Here is an 18,131-nt window from a genome sequence, read left to right as displayed (position 1 = left end):
CGATAATGAAAGACCTTTGTTGAAGAATGCAAAACCAAGATAAACAACAAAACTAATTCCCATTTCCCCTAACTATGCAAATCGGCCGCCTGTTTTTTTGTTTTAGAATATCAGGGCTGAGTTTGTTAATATTGTGCATTATTACGATTGCGCTGGTTTATTAAAAACATGACCTCCAATCAGCGCTGCTTTGCGCTGTTTCAGACCTTTAGTATACTTTGGCTGTGCGCCGGAGCGCTACTATTGCGCTAAACTTAGTGGCCTCCCTTGCAGAATGGCCGCGGGAACTGTCAACTCTCGCGTGACGCCTTCGCTGAGCTATTGCGGCACGAAGCGATTAACAATACATAGTGCGTTTCCACTGAGCCGCCGCGACATGACAATTTACATCCGCATTAGGCATTCAACATGTCTTCTCAAGTGAACATTTTAACGTCAGTCTTCAACAACATGTTACAAACACCTTTTTACGAAATCACACCATCAATAATTGAAGGGTAAATGTGAAATAGTTAAGAACAAAGCCCCTGTCCCACTTAAATACCAGCTCTAAATTACAGTAAACGCGCAGTGTAGTTATGCGTTATATTTTCGTGCAACTGTTTTAGATGATGAAAGTGATGCAGCGCAACTTTACACGGCCTAGGAGAGTAGAGGAAAGACTAGAAACGGCAACAACACAGCGCTGAAGAAATTTCCCTCATTTCGCGCGCTGCGCATACAAATGCACGTAAGGCACCCAGAATTGAATGATAACCACCACAATGAGCACCCTCAAGCACCCAGAGCCCCGCATGACAGCACAATGCGATAAATTATAGAGTTCAAGAAATAATAATAACAATAATAATTGGTTTTTTGAGGAAAGGAAATGACGCAGTATCTGTCTCATCTTTCGTTGGACACGTGAACCGCACCGTAAGGGAAGGGATAATGAGGGTGTGAAAGAAGGAAGAAGAAAGAGGTGCCGTAGTGGAGGGCTCGCTCCGGAATATGTTCGACCACCTGGGGATCTTTAAACGTGCACTGACATCGCACAGCACACGGGCGCCTTAGCGTTTTTCCCTCATAAAAACGCAGCCGCTGCGGTCGGGTTCGAACCCGGGAAGTCCGGATCAGTAATCGAGCGCCCTAACCACTGAGCATGGCGGGTCACAGTTCAAAGAACGAAATTATTTTCTCTATAAACACATCGACGGGGCACTTGCAGGGCTACAACACTGCTTCTTGATCTGTATGGTCTTAATTATTACACGACACCGTTGATCCTTGTTTCTTGCAACAAGGCAATTTTCGAACTGCGGGAGGTACTTTAATTCACGACAGTGGATGCTAACGCTACGAGAATATTGCCGCATGCAAGAAGACGCCAAAGATGAAGACTTGGTCTACGAGCGCGAGGCACGAAGAAGAAGCTGAAGTGCGCAGGGACTTTTTCTGGTTAACCAGTAAACCGTTTTACCTTCCGCTCTCCTCGGGGTTCTACAGAGTCCTGACACTGGTGGAGGTGCTGGGTATACTAGGTGTTTGCCACTACTGATCGACGAGAGAATGCGCTGCGCCTGCTTGAAGTGCGCGTCCAGAAGCCAAACGAAAGCGTAGCTATGTTTGCGGAAGACATGGCTCGACTTTTTCGCCGTGCCGACCCCGATATGACTGAGCAAAGGAAGCTACGACATCTCATGCATGGCGTCAAGGAGCAGGTGTTTGCCGGCTTGGTGCGCAACCCACCTCAAACCGTCAATGAGTTCGTCAAGGACGCTACAGGTATAGAGCGAGCCCTCCAAGAACGGTGCCGCTAGAACGACCTACACTTCACCGGTGTTCCACCGACTGCGGCGGCACTCACTGCAACCGATGGGAACACTCTTCGAGACCTCATTCGAGAAATTGTCCTTGAGGAGCTGCAGCGAATTACTGCTACGAGCGTTCAGTCACCAGAGGCTGTCGCAGCAGCCGTTAGGAAAGAGCTCCGGCATGCTCTGTCACCGTCTGCACCATACCACGAGTCTCATCCAGTTGACAGCGCGGCAGCCGTTTGCAAACCATACCACGTGCCCCAACCCAACAGCAACACGGCCGTCAACACGGCGCCTTACTATGAGCCGGAGCCACAACCCGCGAGCTATGCGGAAGTCCGTCGTCCGCCGCCAGACCACGCCCCACCGAGCTCAGCGAGCCGTCAGCAGACGCGGTTCTTCCAGGAGCCTCAGTGGGCACGTCCCGGCCGCCCTCAGCCGCGCCGAACTGACCTGTGGCGCTCTTGTGACAGCCGACCACTCTGCTTCTTCTGCGGACAACCTGGCCATGTGTATCGGTACTGCCGCTACCGCCAAGAGGGGCAGGCCTTTCCGACTGGTTCTGCTCGACGCCATTTCGACGCTGGCCGTGCCCAACTCGAGGACCCGACGCTCAGCAGGGAAGCCGACTCACTGGGCTTCCGCCGCCGCTCCCCATCTCCACGGCGTTATTCTTCACCGACGCGTCGTAGCGATGCTGACGTTAGCGGACGGCGGACCCCGAGCCCTCGCCGGGGAAACTAACCGCCGCAACCTCGCGAGGGGAGGTTGCAACCAGTCGAAAAGTTTCAAAGCCCTCACTACCGCCCCAACTGCCCACCGCAACCCATGACTGTGACGCCTCTGTTCCCATTGACGCTTCCGCACTACCACCGAAAATGCCGCCTACATTAGCGCCGAACATGCCGAACCAGATAAGCAGCCCCGACGACGAAAATAACAGCGCCGACCTTACCGCACATCCGCCGCAAATGCCGAGAGAGACGAGCAACCCAGACGACGTTGTTAGCGCTGACCTGGCCGTTTGCATTGATGGGCTGGAGGCACGCGCTCTGGTGGATACCGGAGCGGATTTTTCAATCATTAGTCAAAAACTGGCTGACAAGCTGCTCAAAGTAAAAACCGAATGGACGGGACCAGTAATAAGAACTGTTGGGGGTCAGTTACTGGCACCGACTGGGAAGTGCACTGCCCGCATAGGAATTGGAAACTCAGTGTTCGTTGGCAGCTTCGTTATCCTCTGAGACTGTTGCTAAGACCTGATCTTGGGCATTGATTTTCTGCGCCTTCATGGGACTGTGATCAGCTTTCGGGACAACGTCGTTGCCTTCACCAAAAATCATGGAGACCTTGGTTATGCGCAAATACCACTGATGCCCTTACGAGTTGCCAATGAGGGGGTGACTTTACCTCCGCGATCGTGCTCTCTTGTTGAAGTGAAGTGCGACGTGGCGCATACCGGCGATGGTGTCACCGAACGGGCCGTCACCCTGATACTCAGCCGAGTTGTTTCTATAGCTCGAGGACTAGTCAGTTTGGCCAATGGGCACGCCGAAGTGCTGTTGACAAACTTCAGCGACGAGCGTCGGCAAATTCCCAAAGGCACAACTGTGGCCTTCTTCAATAGCGTCCCAAGTGACCTAGACTATTTCGTGCTGCAACTGGAAGTATCAGTGAGCAAGGCACCCGCACCCATAGTCGATGTGAGCCCAAATATGTCGTCTTCAAAACGGGAACGTCTTTTGGATCTCATAGATCACTTTCGAGACTGTTTTGCTTCAGAATCGCGGGTCGGCCAAACACCTTTGACCAAACATCGCATTATCACGGATGACGCGATTCGCCCGATTCGACAAAATCCTTACCGTGTGGCTCCGAAAGAGCGCGAGGCTATTCAGCGTCAGGTGGTCGAAATGCTTCGAGACGACGTTATCCAGCCGTCACAGAGTCCCTGGGCTTCCCCCGTGGTACTTGTTAAAAAAAAGAACGGCAGCTTACGATTTTGCACTGACTACCGCAAGCTCAATCAAGTGACCAAAAAAGACATGTACGCCCTCCCTCGCATCGATGATTCCCTTGATCGGCTACGAAATGCACGTTACTTCTCTTCAATGGATTTTAAAAGTGGATATTGCAAATTGAAGTAGATGAGAGGGATCGGGAGAAGACAGCATTCATCACTCCTGACGGATTGTATGAGTTCAAGGTTCTTCCATTCGGTTTATGCTCGGCACCAGCAACATTTCAGAGGCTGATGGACACTGGGCTCTCAGGACTCAAGTGGCAAACATGCCTGGCGTATCTTGACGACCTGATCGTGTTTTCGGCAACCTTCGAGGAGCATCTGCGCCGTTTGGTAGCTGTTTTTCAGGCCATACGATCTGCGGGCCTCACACTAAAACCCGAGAAGTGCCACTTTGGTTACGAGGAGCTGCAATTCTTAGGACACGTTGTTAGCCAAGAACGTGTCCGGCCTGCCCCCGAAAACCTCTCCGCAGTCGCCAAGTTCCCAACACCTACGGACAAAAAGACGCTTAGGCGCTTCCTGGGGCTTTGCGCCTATTACCGTCGATTTATTGCTGGCTTCTCACGAGTTGCCTGGCCATTAACCTCACTGACACGCGACAACGCTGTCTTTCGCTGGGGTGAAGAAGAGGACCAAACTTTTAATGAACTCCGGAGACGCCTACAGACGCCACCTGCCCTGGCGCACTTTGATGACGACGCCCCTACCCTGCTTCATACCGATGCAAGCAATTTGGGTTTAGGTGCTCTATTGGTGCAGCGCCAGGATGGTGTGGAAAAAGTTATTGCTTATGCCAGCGGGACTCTGTCTAAAGCTGAAGCGAACTACTCGGCAACAGAAAAAGAATGCCTTGCAGTTGTATGGGCGGTTATGAAATTCCGCCCTTACTTGTACGCTCGCCCCTTTCAAGTCGTTAGCGACCATCACTCTCTCTGTTGGCTGTCCAACTTAAAGGACCCTTCAGGGAGACTCGCGCGTTGGAGCCTTCGGTTACAAGAGTTCGGCATGACGGCTATTTACAAATCCGGAAAGAAGCATGCGGATGCTTACTGCATTTCGCGAGCACCAGTCGGACCCTCCAGAATGACCGATGAAGACACTGCTTTTTTAGGAGTCATAGATGACGCAACTCTTGCCCAACAGCAGAGAGAGGACCTGGAATTGCTCCCTATTATTGGTTTCTTGGAGGAGCGAACTACGGATGTGCCTAAGATTTTCGCCCTCAGCCTCTCGTCATTCTTTATTCGCAACGACGTAATTTACAAGAACTTCCGTCCTGGGGGGAACAGTCATCTACTCGTCGTCCCAACAGCTCTTCGCACGGGTCTTGCAAGCGTGTCATGACGAGCCAACCGCCGGTCACCTAGGCTACACCCGCACTTTGGCTAGAGTACAGCGCGGATACTACTGGCCGAAACTACCGGCGACAGTGAAGCACTATGTACGGACGTGCGTAGACTGCCAACGTCGTAAATCACCCCCAGAAAAACCATCCGGTCTACTCCACCCTCTTCAAGTGCCAGAGACACCTTTCAAGCAAATTGGCATGGATCTCCTGGGACCATTTCCGTCGTCTACTGCCGGGAATAAATGGATAATTGTCGCCACCGATTATCTAACTCGCAACGCGGAGACAAAGGCTCTGCCCAGGGATACCGCCGCCAAAGCAGCTCGGTTCTTCGTTGAGAACATTGTCCTCAGGCATGGCGCTCCGGCACTGACTGAGGGACTGCCTTTACGGCCGAGCTTTTGGAAACCGTTCTCCGCCTCAGCGGTACCAGTCATCGTAAAGCGACGGCCTATCACCCCCAAACCAATGGATTGACGGAACGCCTCAATAAGACAATCGCCGACATGCTCTGTATGTACGTGGACGTAGACCACAAGAATTGGGACGAAATTCTTCCCTACGTCACGTTCGCCTACAATACGGCACAACAAGACACCACTCGCATGACGCCTTTCAGCCTTCTTCATGGCCGACCAGTGACAACTATGCTAGATGCCATGCTGCTCCGAATGCCGATAGCGACGATGTCGATCAGGACGCCGAGGAATTCGCACAGCGCGCAGAGGAAGCTCGCCAACTGGCGTGTGTGCGCATCAGAACTCAGCAGGAGGCTGACACACGACGCTACAATCTTCGCCACAGACATTTCATGTATGAACCTGGCAACAAAGTGTGGGTCTGGACGCCTATTCGCCGTCGTGGACTCTCCTAAAAATTATTACGGCGGTACTTCGGGCCCTATGTTGTGCTGCGACGTTTAACCGACGTCACGTATCAGGTGGCGCCGGACGGGTTATCGACATCCAAGCGACGCCAGCAACAAGTCGACGTCGTCCATGTTGTACGTATGAAGCCGTACTACTCGGATCGATCTTGACCTCCTACTTCCTTTTGTTACCATCGAGACGATGCTTCCTGAGGAGGGGGGTAAATGCCGCATGCAAGAAGCCGCCAAAGATGAAGACTTGGTCTACGAGCGCGAGGCAAGAAGAAGAAGAAGCTGAAGTGCGCAGAGACTTTTTCTGGGTAACCAGTAAACCGTTTTGCCTTCAGCTCTCCTCGGGGTTCTACCGAGTCCTGACAATATGCATCTTAAGCATTGTTCGGTTCTGCCTGAGCCTATCATGTAGGCACAGCCCTGTCTGGCCAATATAAAAAGCGCTTACAGTAGAGGAACGGGAGAAAGGATTTTCGCCCTCACTCAGGGATGGCACAAGTATGTGCAAGTTTTTGGGAGCGGAGAGTGGCAACGAAGACCAGGATGTGCCAGGATCACATGCGGATTCATCTTCAAATATTCTAGTTACCTCATTGGTTGAAAGGCTCAATTTATCCACAGAACCACTGAGTTCTGGCTGCAACAGCTTCCTGTGCTCGAGAGCATCGTCTCAAAGAAGTCGCCTGGGCTCACTACACGAGCTGCGCTTCGCTTCCGGACCACGTGTACCAGGTGCTGAATCTTGGCCCCAAATGCACCGTAGAGCCCCAAACGAGTGCACCAGAGCTGCTGGCTATGGTGAGGCGTATCTCCGGACCTGAGGAATTGGCTAGAACCTGAGGCCAGTAGATGTGTTTCGGACGGTGTTGGCGTTCTGTCGTACCCTAGGACTAAGCCGAAACTCTAACCTATCAAAAAGAATGTTGACTACCATTTTCACAAGTCTCGTTGACCGCATATGAGGAAGGAGAGTCTATGGACCTTCCAAAGGATACGGTTCACCTAAAACATCTTGATGCCGTCAAATCGATACGTAGGGAGTGCATCAAAACAAGTCTTACAAAGTCTAAGTCGAAGCTTAAAAATTGGCCAAACAGTACCAGTTAGACAATCTCTTCGTTAAATAAACGCAAAAAGCTGAGTTGGTCTATTTTTTTGCACTCAAGACACATAAATCTAACGTTCCGTCCAAAACGCAGCCGGCATATCACTCAGCAGGTTTTTATAATGGTTTTTAACCTACCTTAACTCTACGTTTACAAAGTGGGAAGGTCGAATTTTTACCCAAGAGAAGGGGATATGTAGAGGTTTGTGTATTGTTTCAGTTTTGAGTGGTTTCGTTCTAACAATGCATGACATATAACTAAAAGGCAGCCTTGGGAACACAGCCGCAGTGAAAGTTTGTCGTTTTATGGATGACTATCTTTTTTTGCCCATTACCGAGAAGCTTTCGGCACGGTAGTGTATCACGTTCATGTGACTTCTTCCGATATTCTTGCTCCTCCACATATAAGTCACGAAGTTCTTGTATATAGCACCATCACATCCCTTGACTTGAGCTTAGTTTTCTCCTTGCCGTTTATGCCAGTTCTTTCGAACCTAGAAGTAACAAACCTTTGCACCCGTACAGTTCCTCGCACTCGAAGCTCGTTAAACAAGGAATTAGTATGTCGTGCTTCACGAGTGTCCTCACTAAATTTCGTGTCCATCAAACCGAAAGAAAATTATCAATCAGGTGGATTGGCCAACTGGTTTTCGCTGTCCACTTTCTTTCGTGTGTGGCCAATGTGTTACTGAAAAGACTGAAATATTCTGCAACTATCACCCTCAGCTCTGAATGTCAAACACGAAAGTGAGTGGCAGTCATTTCTTGCACTCTTAACATCTCACATAATGAGAAAAAATTGTTGAAGTAGCGGGAGTGATAGCTGTTTTCTCGGCTCCGGGGAAGCTAGCAAGTTTGTGTATGAACGTCAACAACCCCTGGAAAACAATCCCCGAGTGCACAAAAAAGCATGAACCGAAATTTGTGAGATGCCAAAAAATGTTGTGCATTCATTTCCTCCCCCGTGTAGCATTCCTTATATTGGCCAGACGGAGAAGTGCCTATATGACAGGCGCAGGCAGCTTCGCAACGATGTAGAAAATGCATATTCGCGTAACATTATTTTCCATTGTCATGGTTGTAATTTCGTCCCGCAGCGCGAAACTTAGTGAGCTGTTGCAAAAAAGAATTGTCAGCTGAGTCGAAAAAAAAAATCAGGATATAGTGCTCATGAAGAGGGTGATAGCTGTTAAAGTGCCTCTTCGATATTTTTATTGGGAAATGAATTTCGTTTCGGGACGAAACCAATGTTGTCTTCCGGGGTTCCTGGTGTTTGAGTGTGCCCACTTAAGTGGTTCTCATTCATTTCTTTGCATTATGTGTATTTATTAGCGCAGCACGCCATATAAATGCCAGTTGTTGGTTCAGCGTTGTGTCGTTTTCGTTTTCTACGCTTGCCTCTGCTCTATTCTTACGCCATGTGCCACTGCGCTGCTTCACGCATATCATGAAAAAACAACTAGACCAACACTTCGTGCTTTCAAACGTTCTTATTGTAACCCTTTGCTGCACGGCGTCTGCCATTGTGTCCGCGATATTTGAAAGGTCTTTTGAACCGCATCGCGCCTTTTTCAAGAAGTGCGTGATTGTGGATGAATTTCAAATTCCTACTAAACAGGATGAGAATGTCAGTTCTTATCCAGGCGAAACAAATGTTTTATTTTCTTTTTGATAAGAGACACGTGAAGAAGTTCACAGCGCGCCAAAGAAGTTTTTGCCGTTTGTGTCAATTCTTTGCTTTCTAGCGCGGTTGCATGACTTCACTGTAGTTCAATGTAGCTGTGTTTTTCATAGCGGGAACTGCTCCGGGTCATTAATATTACAGTTGATCATAAATGCGTTTGGCTGAACAATGAGGCAGCAATTCCGTGAACATGGAAACGTACAGCGTGCGTGAATTTTTTGAGCCAGTAATATTTCCTTTGTGTGCAAGAAGGATTCTCCGTGGACATGCAAGTTTTCCGGCCGGCTTTTGTCAATAATTTAGCATATTAAGTGTCTGAACGTGGTATACACGACATAGTTCGAAATATGCGTCTGCAAGTTACGTATTCAGGTGTTCTTTTCCCTTGGCATGTTTTCTCTTGGTGTCTGGATCTAAATACAAAAATATTATGTGAGCATAATAAGTGTACCTCTTTGTCATTGGAAAATGTCTTTACAGCGCAGTGAATTCTATTCTAGAGAAAGCTAGTTTTGTGTTTTATGACAAACGCTCAATGAAGGGGCAGTAGCAAGTGCAATGGAGGCAGGAAGACATGACCTCCGTTCGCAGGTGCCGCCGGGAGACGAGCAGAGGGCAAAGAAGAGCTTGCCAGATGGCCTCGCGATTCGCCGCACCACACTCCGGGGCACTGGGTACGGCGTCTATGCGACGAATCCGCTACCCAAGAGACTCTGTTTCGGCCCTTACGAAGGCGTGCCTGCTGGCACTACATCAATGAACGTGTTTTTCCAACAGGTATATAACTTCTGTAGTCCCTTGATTCCCGAAAGTTTATGATCCGTACCATCAGCATGACGCAGGGAAGACTTCCTATCATTAAATTGCACGTGCGATAAGGCAGTGGAATGGGAGGCGTTTCCATCATTTAGGTCGGAGGCAGTTACTCGTGCTCCAGAAAGAAATAATGACAATTTATATCCAACCTAATTTATTGAATACAGTGCTGAAACTAAAATACTTCATCACTTCGCGATTTTTCGCACTGACGAAAAAAGTGCTACATTGCCCAGCATGCACATTCTTCAATAGGAAGATTAGCGTTTTCGGCTTTTTATTTATGGTAGCACTTTCAACGTGTTCCTGGCAATCCTAACTTTTCCATTTCTTATTATTATCAAACCCACGGTTCCTCACAAGGTTCACTACAGAAAGAGACGGAAATACTGTCTGCACTTTTATTTTTAAGTTTTCCACCCACGCGCGCGGCGCACCGTTCCGTCTTGTCTATATAATGTTCAGGCCACGCAAAACAAAGATATATGGTCCATTCCATTGTTTCTACTGGAAACATTTCGTATGGACATCGTTTCTACTGGAAACATTTCGTGCTGTAGGAAACAATGCTCATTTTGCTGTTGGCGACATTCGCTTAGCTCTGTTTCTCTTGGACAGTTGTGTCAATGATACCTAGGCAGAAGAGGCCACAAAGATGGGCAACTATTTATTTATTATTATTATTTATTAATACCTCAAAGGCCCCATTGAAGGGGTATTACATGAGAGGTGGAACATCAGCAGTAAATTTCTTCAATTGACAATCTGAATGACGATGAGTCGATCTGATCAACGATGGCGTTTGGCAGGTCATTCCAGTCCCTTGCTGTATGAACGAAAAATGGTGACAGATGCGCAGAAGTGCGCGCAGGGGGAGGGAAGACTGACTTCCCGTGGTTTGTGCGATTGGAGATGCGATGTGCGGGGCTGATAATGGAGTTGAGATGTGGATGATGATAGAATTTATGAAACAGACAAAGTGTGGAAATTTTTCGGCGGTTCGCTAAAGTTGTGAGCTGAGCATTGCGTTTTAGTTGAGTTACACTTACATGATAAGAATAGGCTGAGAAAATGAGTCGAGCTGAGCGATTATGTAAAGATTAGAGAGTAGTGGAAAGGTTATTTTGATGAAGGTCCCAGATCGCGCATGTATATTCTAATTTGGGGCGGATAAGTGTTAAGTAAGCAAGGGATTTCACTGATGGGGGTGCTAGTCGCAGGGTTCGTCGAAAGTAACCAAGTACGCGATTTGCCTCGTTAGTAATCTGAGATACATGAAAAGACCAATTTAGATCAGGTGTCAAATGGATGCCTAAATACTTGTAAGTTAATACTGAAGCGATTTCAGCATTCCCGATTAGATATCTTGAAGATGGTTGTGAATGACGTCGGTCGAATGATAGCAGAGATGTTTTTTTTACATTTAAAGACATTAACCATGTATTACACCAGGATAGTACGTGGTGAATGTCAGATTGAAGAAGCAAAATGTCATCGTTGTTAGTAATATGCCGGAAGATAACGCAATCATCAGCGAATATGCGAATGTTAGAACATATGTTAGCAGGCAAATCGTTAATATAAATGAGAAAAAGGAGGGGGCCCAAGACGGTGCCTGTGGTACCCCAGATATGACAGAGGAATAAGAAGATGAACATTTATTAACAAACACAAACTGCTGCCGATTAATGAGAAAGCTGCATATCCAATTAAAAACATGTTAGTTAAGATTGAGACGAGAAAGATTTAGGAATAGTCGTTTGTGAGGAACTTTGTCAAAAGCTTTTTCAAAATCGAGGAAGAGGGCGTCAACAGGAATATTAAGGTCTAGCATAAGGTCGTTAATAAAGAGGGCTAAATGTGTTTCACAAAATAAACCTTTTAAAAAGCCATGCTGGTTAGGGTGGAAAAAGTTGACGGACACTAGAAATTTTATAACTTGACAGAAAATTATATGTTCCATTAGTTTGGAAGTGATACATGTGATGGATATTGGTCGATAATTATGGCGAGAAGATGAAGGCCCTTTTTTGGGGACTGGGATGACCTTGCCTACTTTCCAGTCATGGGGTATGATGGCTTATGAAAGGGATTGCTGAAAGATATGAGACAATATGGTGCTAGGGGTATGTTTTGTATTTTTTAACACTTTAGTATTAATTCCGTCATCACCAGCTGAAGAGGTTAATTTCAAAGAGTTGATTAATTTGACAATACCATCAGGTTCGAAGCTCACGTCCGGCATAGGTGGAAGGTTAAAGGAAGCAAAATCGGGTAAATTGTTATCCGGTTCGTGAGTGAAAACTGAGCTGAATGATAAATTCAAAACTTCCGCAACGTCATGATCTTCAATTGGATTATTATCATGGTCACACAGTGCTACATTTCTGATGGGGTTAGGGTTGATACACTTCCAGAATTGACGTGGGTTTGTACGAATCACATCAGGTAGAGTAGAAGAAAAAAACGAGTGTTTAGTTTTGTATACCTGTAGGTTATATGATCTTTCTGCTTCGTAATAATTTTGCCACGTGTTTGGGGTATTGGTTTTTTTGGCGGTTCGGAAAAGTCTTTTCTTTTTGTTATTCATGCGTTCTAGCACGGAATTGAACCAAGGAGATTTTGTTTTTGAACAGTAGCCAAGTAGTTTCAGGAGTGCGATCACGAAAATCGGTTAAAAACCAGGTTTAGGAGGCATCAAGTTCACTGTTGATGCTTTCATAGTCTCCTTTATCATAAAATGTGATTGTTTGTTATTTTTTTCGGGTGCGGTAAGTGGTTGAGAAACGTTGCGTGTATTACTGAGTGGTCACTGACACCCGGCAGATTCAAGATTGATATCAAGTTTTCTGTATGTGACGTTAGTATCAGGTCTAATATGTTAGATGATTGAGCGTTCTGCCTTGTTGGGCTGGTGACCAGTTGGGACACACCAAAAGTGTGACAAGTATTAAAGAAATCGCGCGCACAAGAATTAGTCGTGTCAGACGGGTTCTGCCAATTAATTTCGGGAAAGTTGAAGTCACCTAGGACAAAGAGACAAGCGTGTGGAAGCTCAGAAGTTATCACATGAAGGACGTTGTGGAAGGAAGGAATGAACGAAGCATCACTGTCTGGAGCGCGATAGCAAGCGCAGAGTACTGACGGCGGAAATTAGGCTTTAGAACAGATGAATAATATTTCAATGGGAGAGTCAAGTGGCATAACATTTAATATAAGGCTGCGGTGCGTTGCTACTAGGACGCCATCGCCTCGTTTACCTATGCTGTCGCAGCGGAAGACATCACAGTTGTGGAATGTGGGCTGTACTTTGCTATCCGTTATGTTCTCATTCAACCATGTTTCTGTTAGTACAACTATGTTGCTTTCTGTGGTATTGAAGAGGCTAGATAGAGCATCGCGTTTAGGCAAGAGGCTTCTAATGTTAGTGCAAAGAACTGAGAGCGAGTTGGGAATGCCTTTTTGGGTGTGTTTAGATGATAGCTACGGTTTTCGAGGTAACACTGATTGAGATGCGCGATCGAATGTGTATGTGGTGGCTCTGATTACCATCCTGTCGTGTCGGAGGGTAAATTTTTATGTTGACTTTTAGCGTAATCTATGAGGTTTTTACGGGCAACACGAGTGTTACGGGAGTAGTCTGCTGAAACGCTGTGATTAGTACCCTTAAAGTGTTTGGCGCTTGAAAGAACGAGTTGCTTGGTTTTGAAGTGTGCGAACTTAACAATAATGGGCCCGTTCTGTCAGAATAGAAATTACCAAGCCGATGGGCCCGTTCTATGTCCATAGGTTGGATTGTAAGATTTAGCTCGGATTTGCAAATATCGATTATGTGTTTCTAGGATTCAGCCCAGGTTTCGCGGTCAGTATCGTTCACATCAAAGAATACTAGATTAGAACGACGGGCCATATCCTCGCTGTCGTCTAGCCTATGCACAAGGTCTGACAGTTTGTTTGCACTTTCTTGGGCGAGACACTGGACGTCGTTAACTTGGGCTTTAAGGGGTCTAGTGAGGCGCATTCTTCTTCAATTTTTGTTAGTCTTGATTTTATCTCCTTAAACGCTTTTTCTTGCTGAGCCAGTCTTGTATGAATTGATTTCATCTCGTTTAGAAGGGTTGTTTGCCCATTTTTTAACTCGTCCAATGCCTCAAACAATTCATTGTGCGAATCTGTGTTGCCTGAGCGGGTGTTAGGTCCAGGCCCAGGATTTAATCCAATGTCCCCACATAGCAATAGAACGTGTAAAATGACATGTGCGCAGTCACTTGCAATGGCAATACAACAAAGTGGACTCGGCTGCAATATCAAACCAGCGTAACGTGTACGTTTCGTAAAAAGGGGGTAAGCATTGTTTATCTGCATGAAATAAAGGCAAGTCATTTTGACGTGACTGTCTTTGGAAGTGCTGCCGAGTCCACTGAAGGGGGCGTTGATTCCGGCGGGGGGGGGGGGGGGGGGGGGGCTTTATACATGGTGATGGCGATGTAGATTGTGATGTTGATAGTTCTGGGAGCACGAAAGGCAAGCTGTTCGGCGATTCCGGGGTTGGTGCTACGGGGCAGGAACGTTGGTCGTTCGGCAGGTCCTGGGCCGGTGCGCGGCGGCGTGGCAGGCACTGTGTTTCCGCGATGGCGGAAGGATTGCAGGATCGCGAAGTTCTAGCCTTCGGGACCACAGCGCGGCATGCGTGGGAACCGGCCGACCATGAACAGGCAAGGAAGATCAGCTGCATGAAGTAAAGGCGAGTCATTTTGACGTGACTGTCTTTGGAAGTGCTGCCGAGTCCACACGAAGAGTCCACAAAGATGGGCAACTATACGGCAGAAACTTCCAAAACGTATTACGTGAGATGCGGCGCACACAGAAAATGAGGATAAACTGCCTCTCTTTTGATTTATAATCCATCTGTCATAAGCCTGTCTCACATTTACTTATTGCACTAGCTCGCCCCCGTTGCGTAGATATCCCGAGGTAGATAAGTCGTAGTCGATGATTCCACGTGCTGGGAAGCAAGGGGTAGTGCGCGTGCGTGCAGTCGGTGAGACTTTTGCTCCGCCACTGTTTTGAGCAGTTGTCGGTAGCTATGGCTCGTCAGGAAGGACTGCGATGAGTGAGAGCGATGGGCTTGCAGTCGTTTCAGAATGGCCACCAGCACCGTCCTGCTCTGAAGTGGGTTCCGTCTGTGTCGGTGCAGTTTTATAGGCGTCGGAAACGCCCCCCGTTGCGCCGATATCTCGTGATGAAATCTGTGGTAGATATGCCGAGGTCGATGATTCCACGTGCTGGGAAGCAAGCAGTAGTGCGCGTGCGTGCAATCGGTGAGCCTTTTACTCCGCCACTGTTTTTGGCGGTTGTCGGCAGCTGTCTTGTCAGGAAGGCCTTCGATGCGTAAGAGCGATTGGTTAGCAGTCGTTGCAGAACGGCCACTAGCCTGCTCTGAAGAGCAGCTGGCAGCCCTGAAGAGCAGTTCCTCGGGGTCATAGAGGCAGCCGTCTAACTTAATCCTGGGCAGCCCTCCAGCTCCTCCAGAAGCCATTCAAGCCCCCCCACCCCTTCGCCCGCAAGCTATCTTGCCGGCTGGAGACAATCTGCTCCAGCAGAACCCGCATCCGGGTTACATGAGTGGCAGCCCATGTCGGAGTCCAGGGCAGCGAGGATGCAGACACCCAGCCTGAAGCGGAACGCTCCCCGTGAACTCTTTTATCCAAGAGATTCTGCCCCTTGGGCCCGGCCAGGAGCATAGTGGATAGGCACCTCCTGCTCGACCACTCAGATCCCAGGGTGGCTAATGGCCAACCACCACGACCACTGCCATCTATTGGCCTTGATGGCAAGGAGCGCAGCGTGCTCCTAACACCGGCCAACACCGGGTCCCGCCTTTTCCGCCTCGGCCTCACCGCCTCTTCTGGGTGCACATTCTGAGACAGCCCAGCACCTCTTGTGTTAGTTCTCTGCCTTCTTGCCCGGCCGGACCATCATGATGGGTGGTTTCCGCACCTGGGCCTCTCCAGCTGTTCACTGGAACACTTCTTGTTCCCCGCCGGCCACCATCCTTCGAAGGCCTTCCGGCACCTCCTCTCCTTCATGGAGGCCACCGGCCTCTCTGGCCGCCTCTAGGCCTGGCCAACGGCATGTGGCAACGGGCCTGGACACTGCGGCTGCGCTCCTACCCTCTCCTATCAATCTTCTTCCCCTCCCCCACCTCTTTCTATAACACGCTCGCAGTGGGCGTGGAAGCAAGCCCTCCAGTAAACAAGCCTGTGTCTTCCCACTTAGCATCCACTGAAGGACTGCTGCCGGGCGACAGTGCTTTCAACATGAGGTTACCTCGTCTTTTTGCACTTTTTAGTTATCGAACCCCTGCGCCTTGTTGCCGGAGCTCTCACCGATGTGTGATAGCGGTGTCGTGCCCCAAAAGTCTATTGGAGTACTTGAAAAAATGTGTCGGTTTACGTGCTCTTGCCTGCCGTGCTTTCTCTGGAATACATTTACTTCTCTCCGGGGATGTCGAATTAAACCCCGGCCCGGATCCAGTTGCTGGTAGTACTGAAGAAGATGCTAGTATTGAATACAATTATACGATTGTCGACAGGCTTGAGCAAGTGCAAACTCGTTTTTTCTTCGAGCATGAAGATGTCAAGAGACTGCATACCGCTCTCGTTCTTTCGCTACAAGAACTATAGAACACAGTCGCTCTTCATCAAAGTGATCTACTTATACTTAGGGCCACAGAAGACTCCTCAGAAAATCTGCTAAAAATGGCTGAAATTAAGACGTCCCTTCAGGATGCAAACTACAGGACGCGCAGAAATTATTTGATAGCTTTTGGCCTATCAGACTGTGAAAAAGAAAGTTGGAGAGAGTCTGAGAAAAAAACCATCGTGTTTTCTGAAACTGATCTCGAACAGACTATCACAACATAAGATACTGAACATGCTCATAGTCTGGGAGCGTTTCGTGAGGGAAGGAACCGGCCAGTTATTCTCAATTTCTGTATATTTAAAGTTAAGGAAGAACTTTTGTCGTGCGGAACCAAGCTGAAAGATAAGGAATACGCAGTTCGAGAGGGTTTCAGTAGTGCTATCAGATATGCATAATCAAAACTGGATGAATATGCTCTAGCCACAAACCTCTCGTTTGAGCTACGTTTCGATAAACTGCGCATGGTCAACAAAACCTTTAGCTATGACAGCAGAAGAAGCATGTTAACCGAAATAAAAAATAGCTATAGGTCAAGCATTGTGCAGAACCTAAAACCTTGCATACTGGCGCGAATTATAACACTCCTTGTGACCTTCCACTTAATGTTTTGTTAGTTAACTGCCGAAGTTTGAAAAATAAGGTCGATGAGTTCGCAGGTTTGCTTTCCGCTCTCCTACCGCACATTGTGATTAGAACTAAATCCTGGTTTCGTGAATCCGTCGCTAATACCGAAGTATTTCCTTGTGGTTATGACGTTTACCGGTGTGACAGAAACACCTATGGTGGCGGCATTTTTGTGCCTATTAATGAATGCTGTCAGAGTAGTTAACTACCTACTTATTTAAACTATTCTGAAGCCATATGGTGCAGGGTTAGAATGCGCAATGCCCATTACCTCGCTGTCAGTCTTTTTACCGCCCTCCTAGGGCGTTCTCATAGTCCGGAATCAATTACCGAGCTCTTGAACTTTATAACTACCGTAAAGGTTGAGTATATACTTGGGGGTGAGTTTAACATGCCTGGTATTGACTGGGAAAATGGAAAACCTGCCATCACAGATTTGACGGTCCTATCTCTAGCCTTTTCAGAGTTTATTACAACTAATGCCCTAACCCAGTTCGTGTCGGAATACACGGGAGAGATCATTTTTCTGCCAGCAATTTGTATTTGTTTTTCGCTAGCTGTGAGTCGTTGATCCAAAATGTAGCGGTCATGCCTGGTATCAGGGATCACGATTCCATTGCTGCTACGTGTAGTGCTGCTTCAGTTAAATCAGCCTATAAATATCCTAGAAAAGATTTTTTTCTACGACGGAGGGGATGACACGCCTTTATGACGCGAACTTACTAATTTCTTCCCTATTTTTTTTATGAGGTCAGCCAGTCAGTGGACATAGATGAAGCTTGGATTCTTTTTAGAGAGAAAGTAGAGGCTTTAACTGAAAAACACATGCCTTCCAAACTTTGGACAACTAGGCGCTCGAATGATAAACCTGGGGGGGGGGGAGGGGAGATAAGAAAATTCGCTCGGTAATAACAAGAAACGCCACCTGTATGCCTCGTATTTCAAGACTCTCAATCAGTCTGTTTTCCTGCAAATGTGTTACGTGAGGTAAAGAATTAAGCAAGAATGAAAAGTAAGTAAAGAAACCTATATATCGTCGCTTGACGTAAAGTTGAGGGTTAATCCTAAAGAATTCTGGAAATATGTCAAAATAAATTGTAGAGAGACCACCACAGTCCCTAGTTTATTAGTGGGCTAGAAAACA

At 47.6% G+C, this 18,131-nt stretch overlaps 1 protein-coding gene across 1 annotated transcript in view; it reads left to right on the top strand.

Annotated features, from left to right (window-relative positions):
• The window catches only part of LOC144122111 (histone-lysine N-methyltransferase PRDM7-like), a 253,642-nt gene that overhangs the window by 154,923 nt on the left and 80,588 nt on the right, over positions 1 to 18,131 (top strand). Inside the window, exon 7 of the mRNA XM_077655632.1 lies at positions 9,434 to 9,619. Coding sequence (XP_077511758.1) covers positions 9,434 to 9,619 — 186 coding nt within the window. The remainder of the gene's footprint in view (positions 1 to 9,433; positions 9,620 to 18,131) is intronic.

Source organism: Amblyomma americanum, chromosome 2, assembly GCF_052857255.1.
Source record: "Amblyomma americanum isolate KBUSLIRL-KWMA chromosome 2, ASM5285725v1, whole genome shotgun sequence".
Taxonomy (NCBI): domain Eukaryota; kingdom Metazoa; phylum Arthropoda; class Arachnida; order Ixodida; family Ixodidae; genus Amblyomma; species Amblyomma americanum.
Note: the sequence above shows the minus strand (reverse complement) of the source record. Positions and strands in the feature narration are given on the sequence as shown.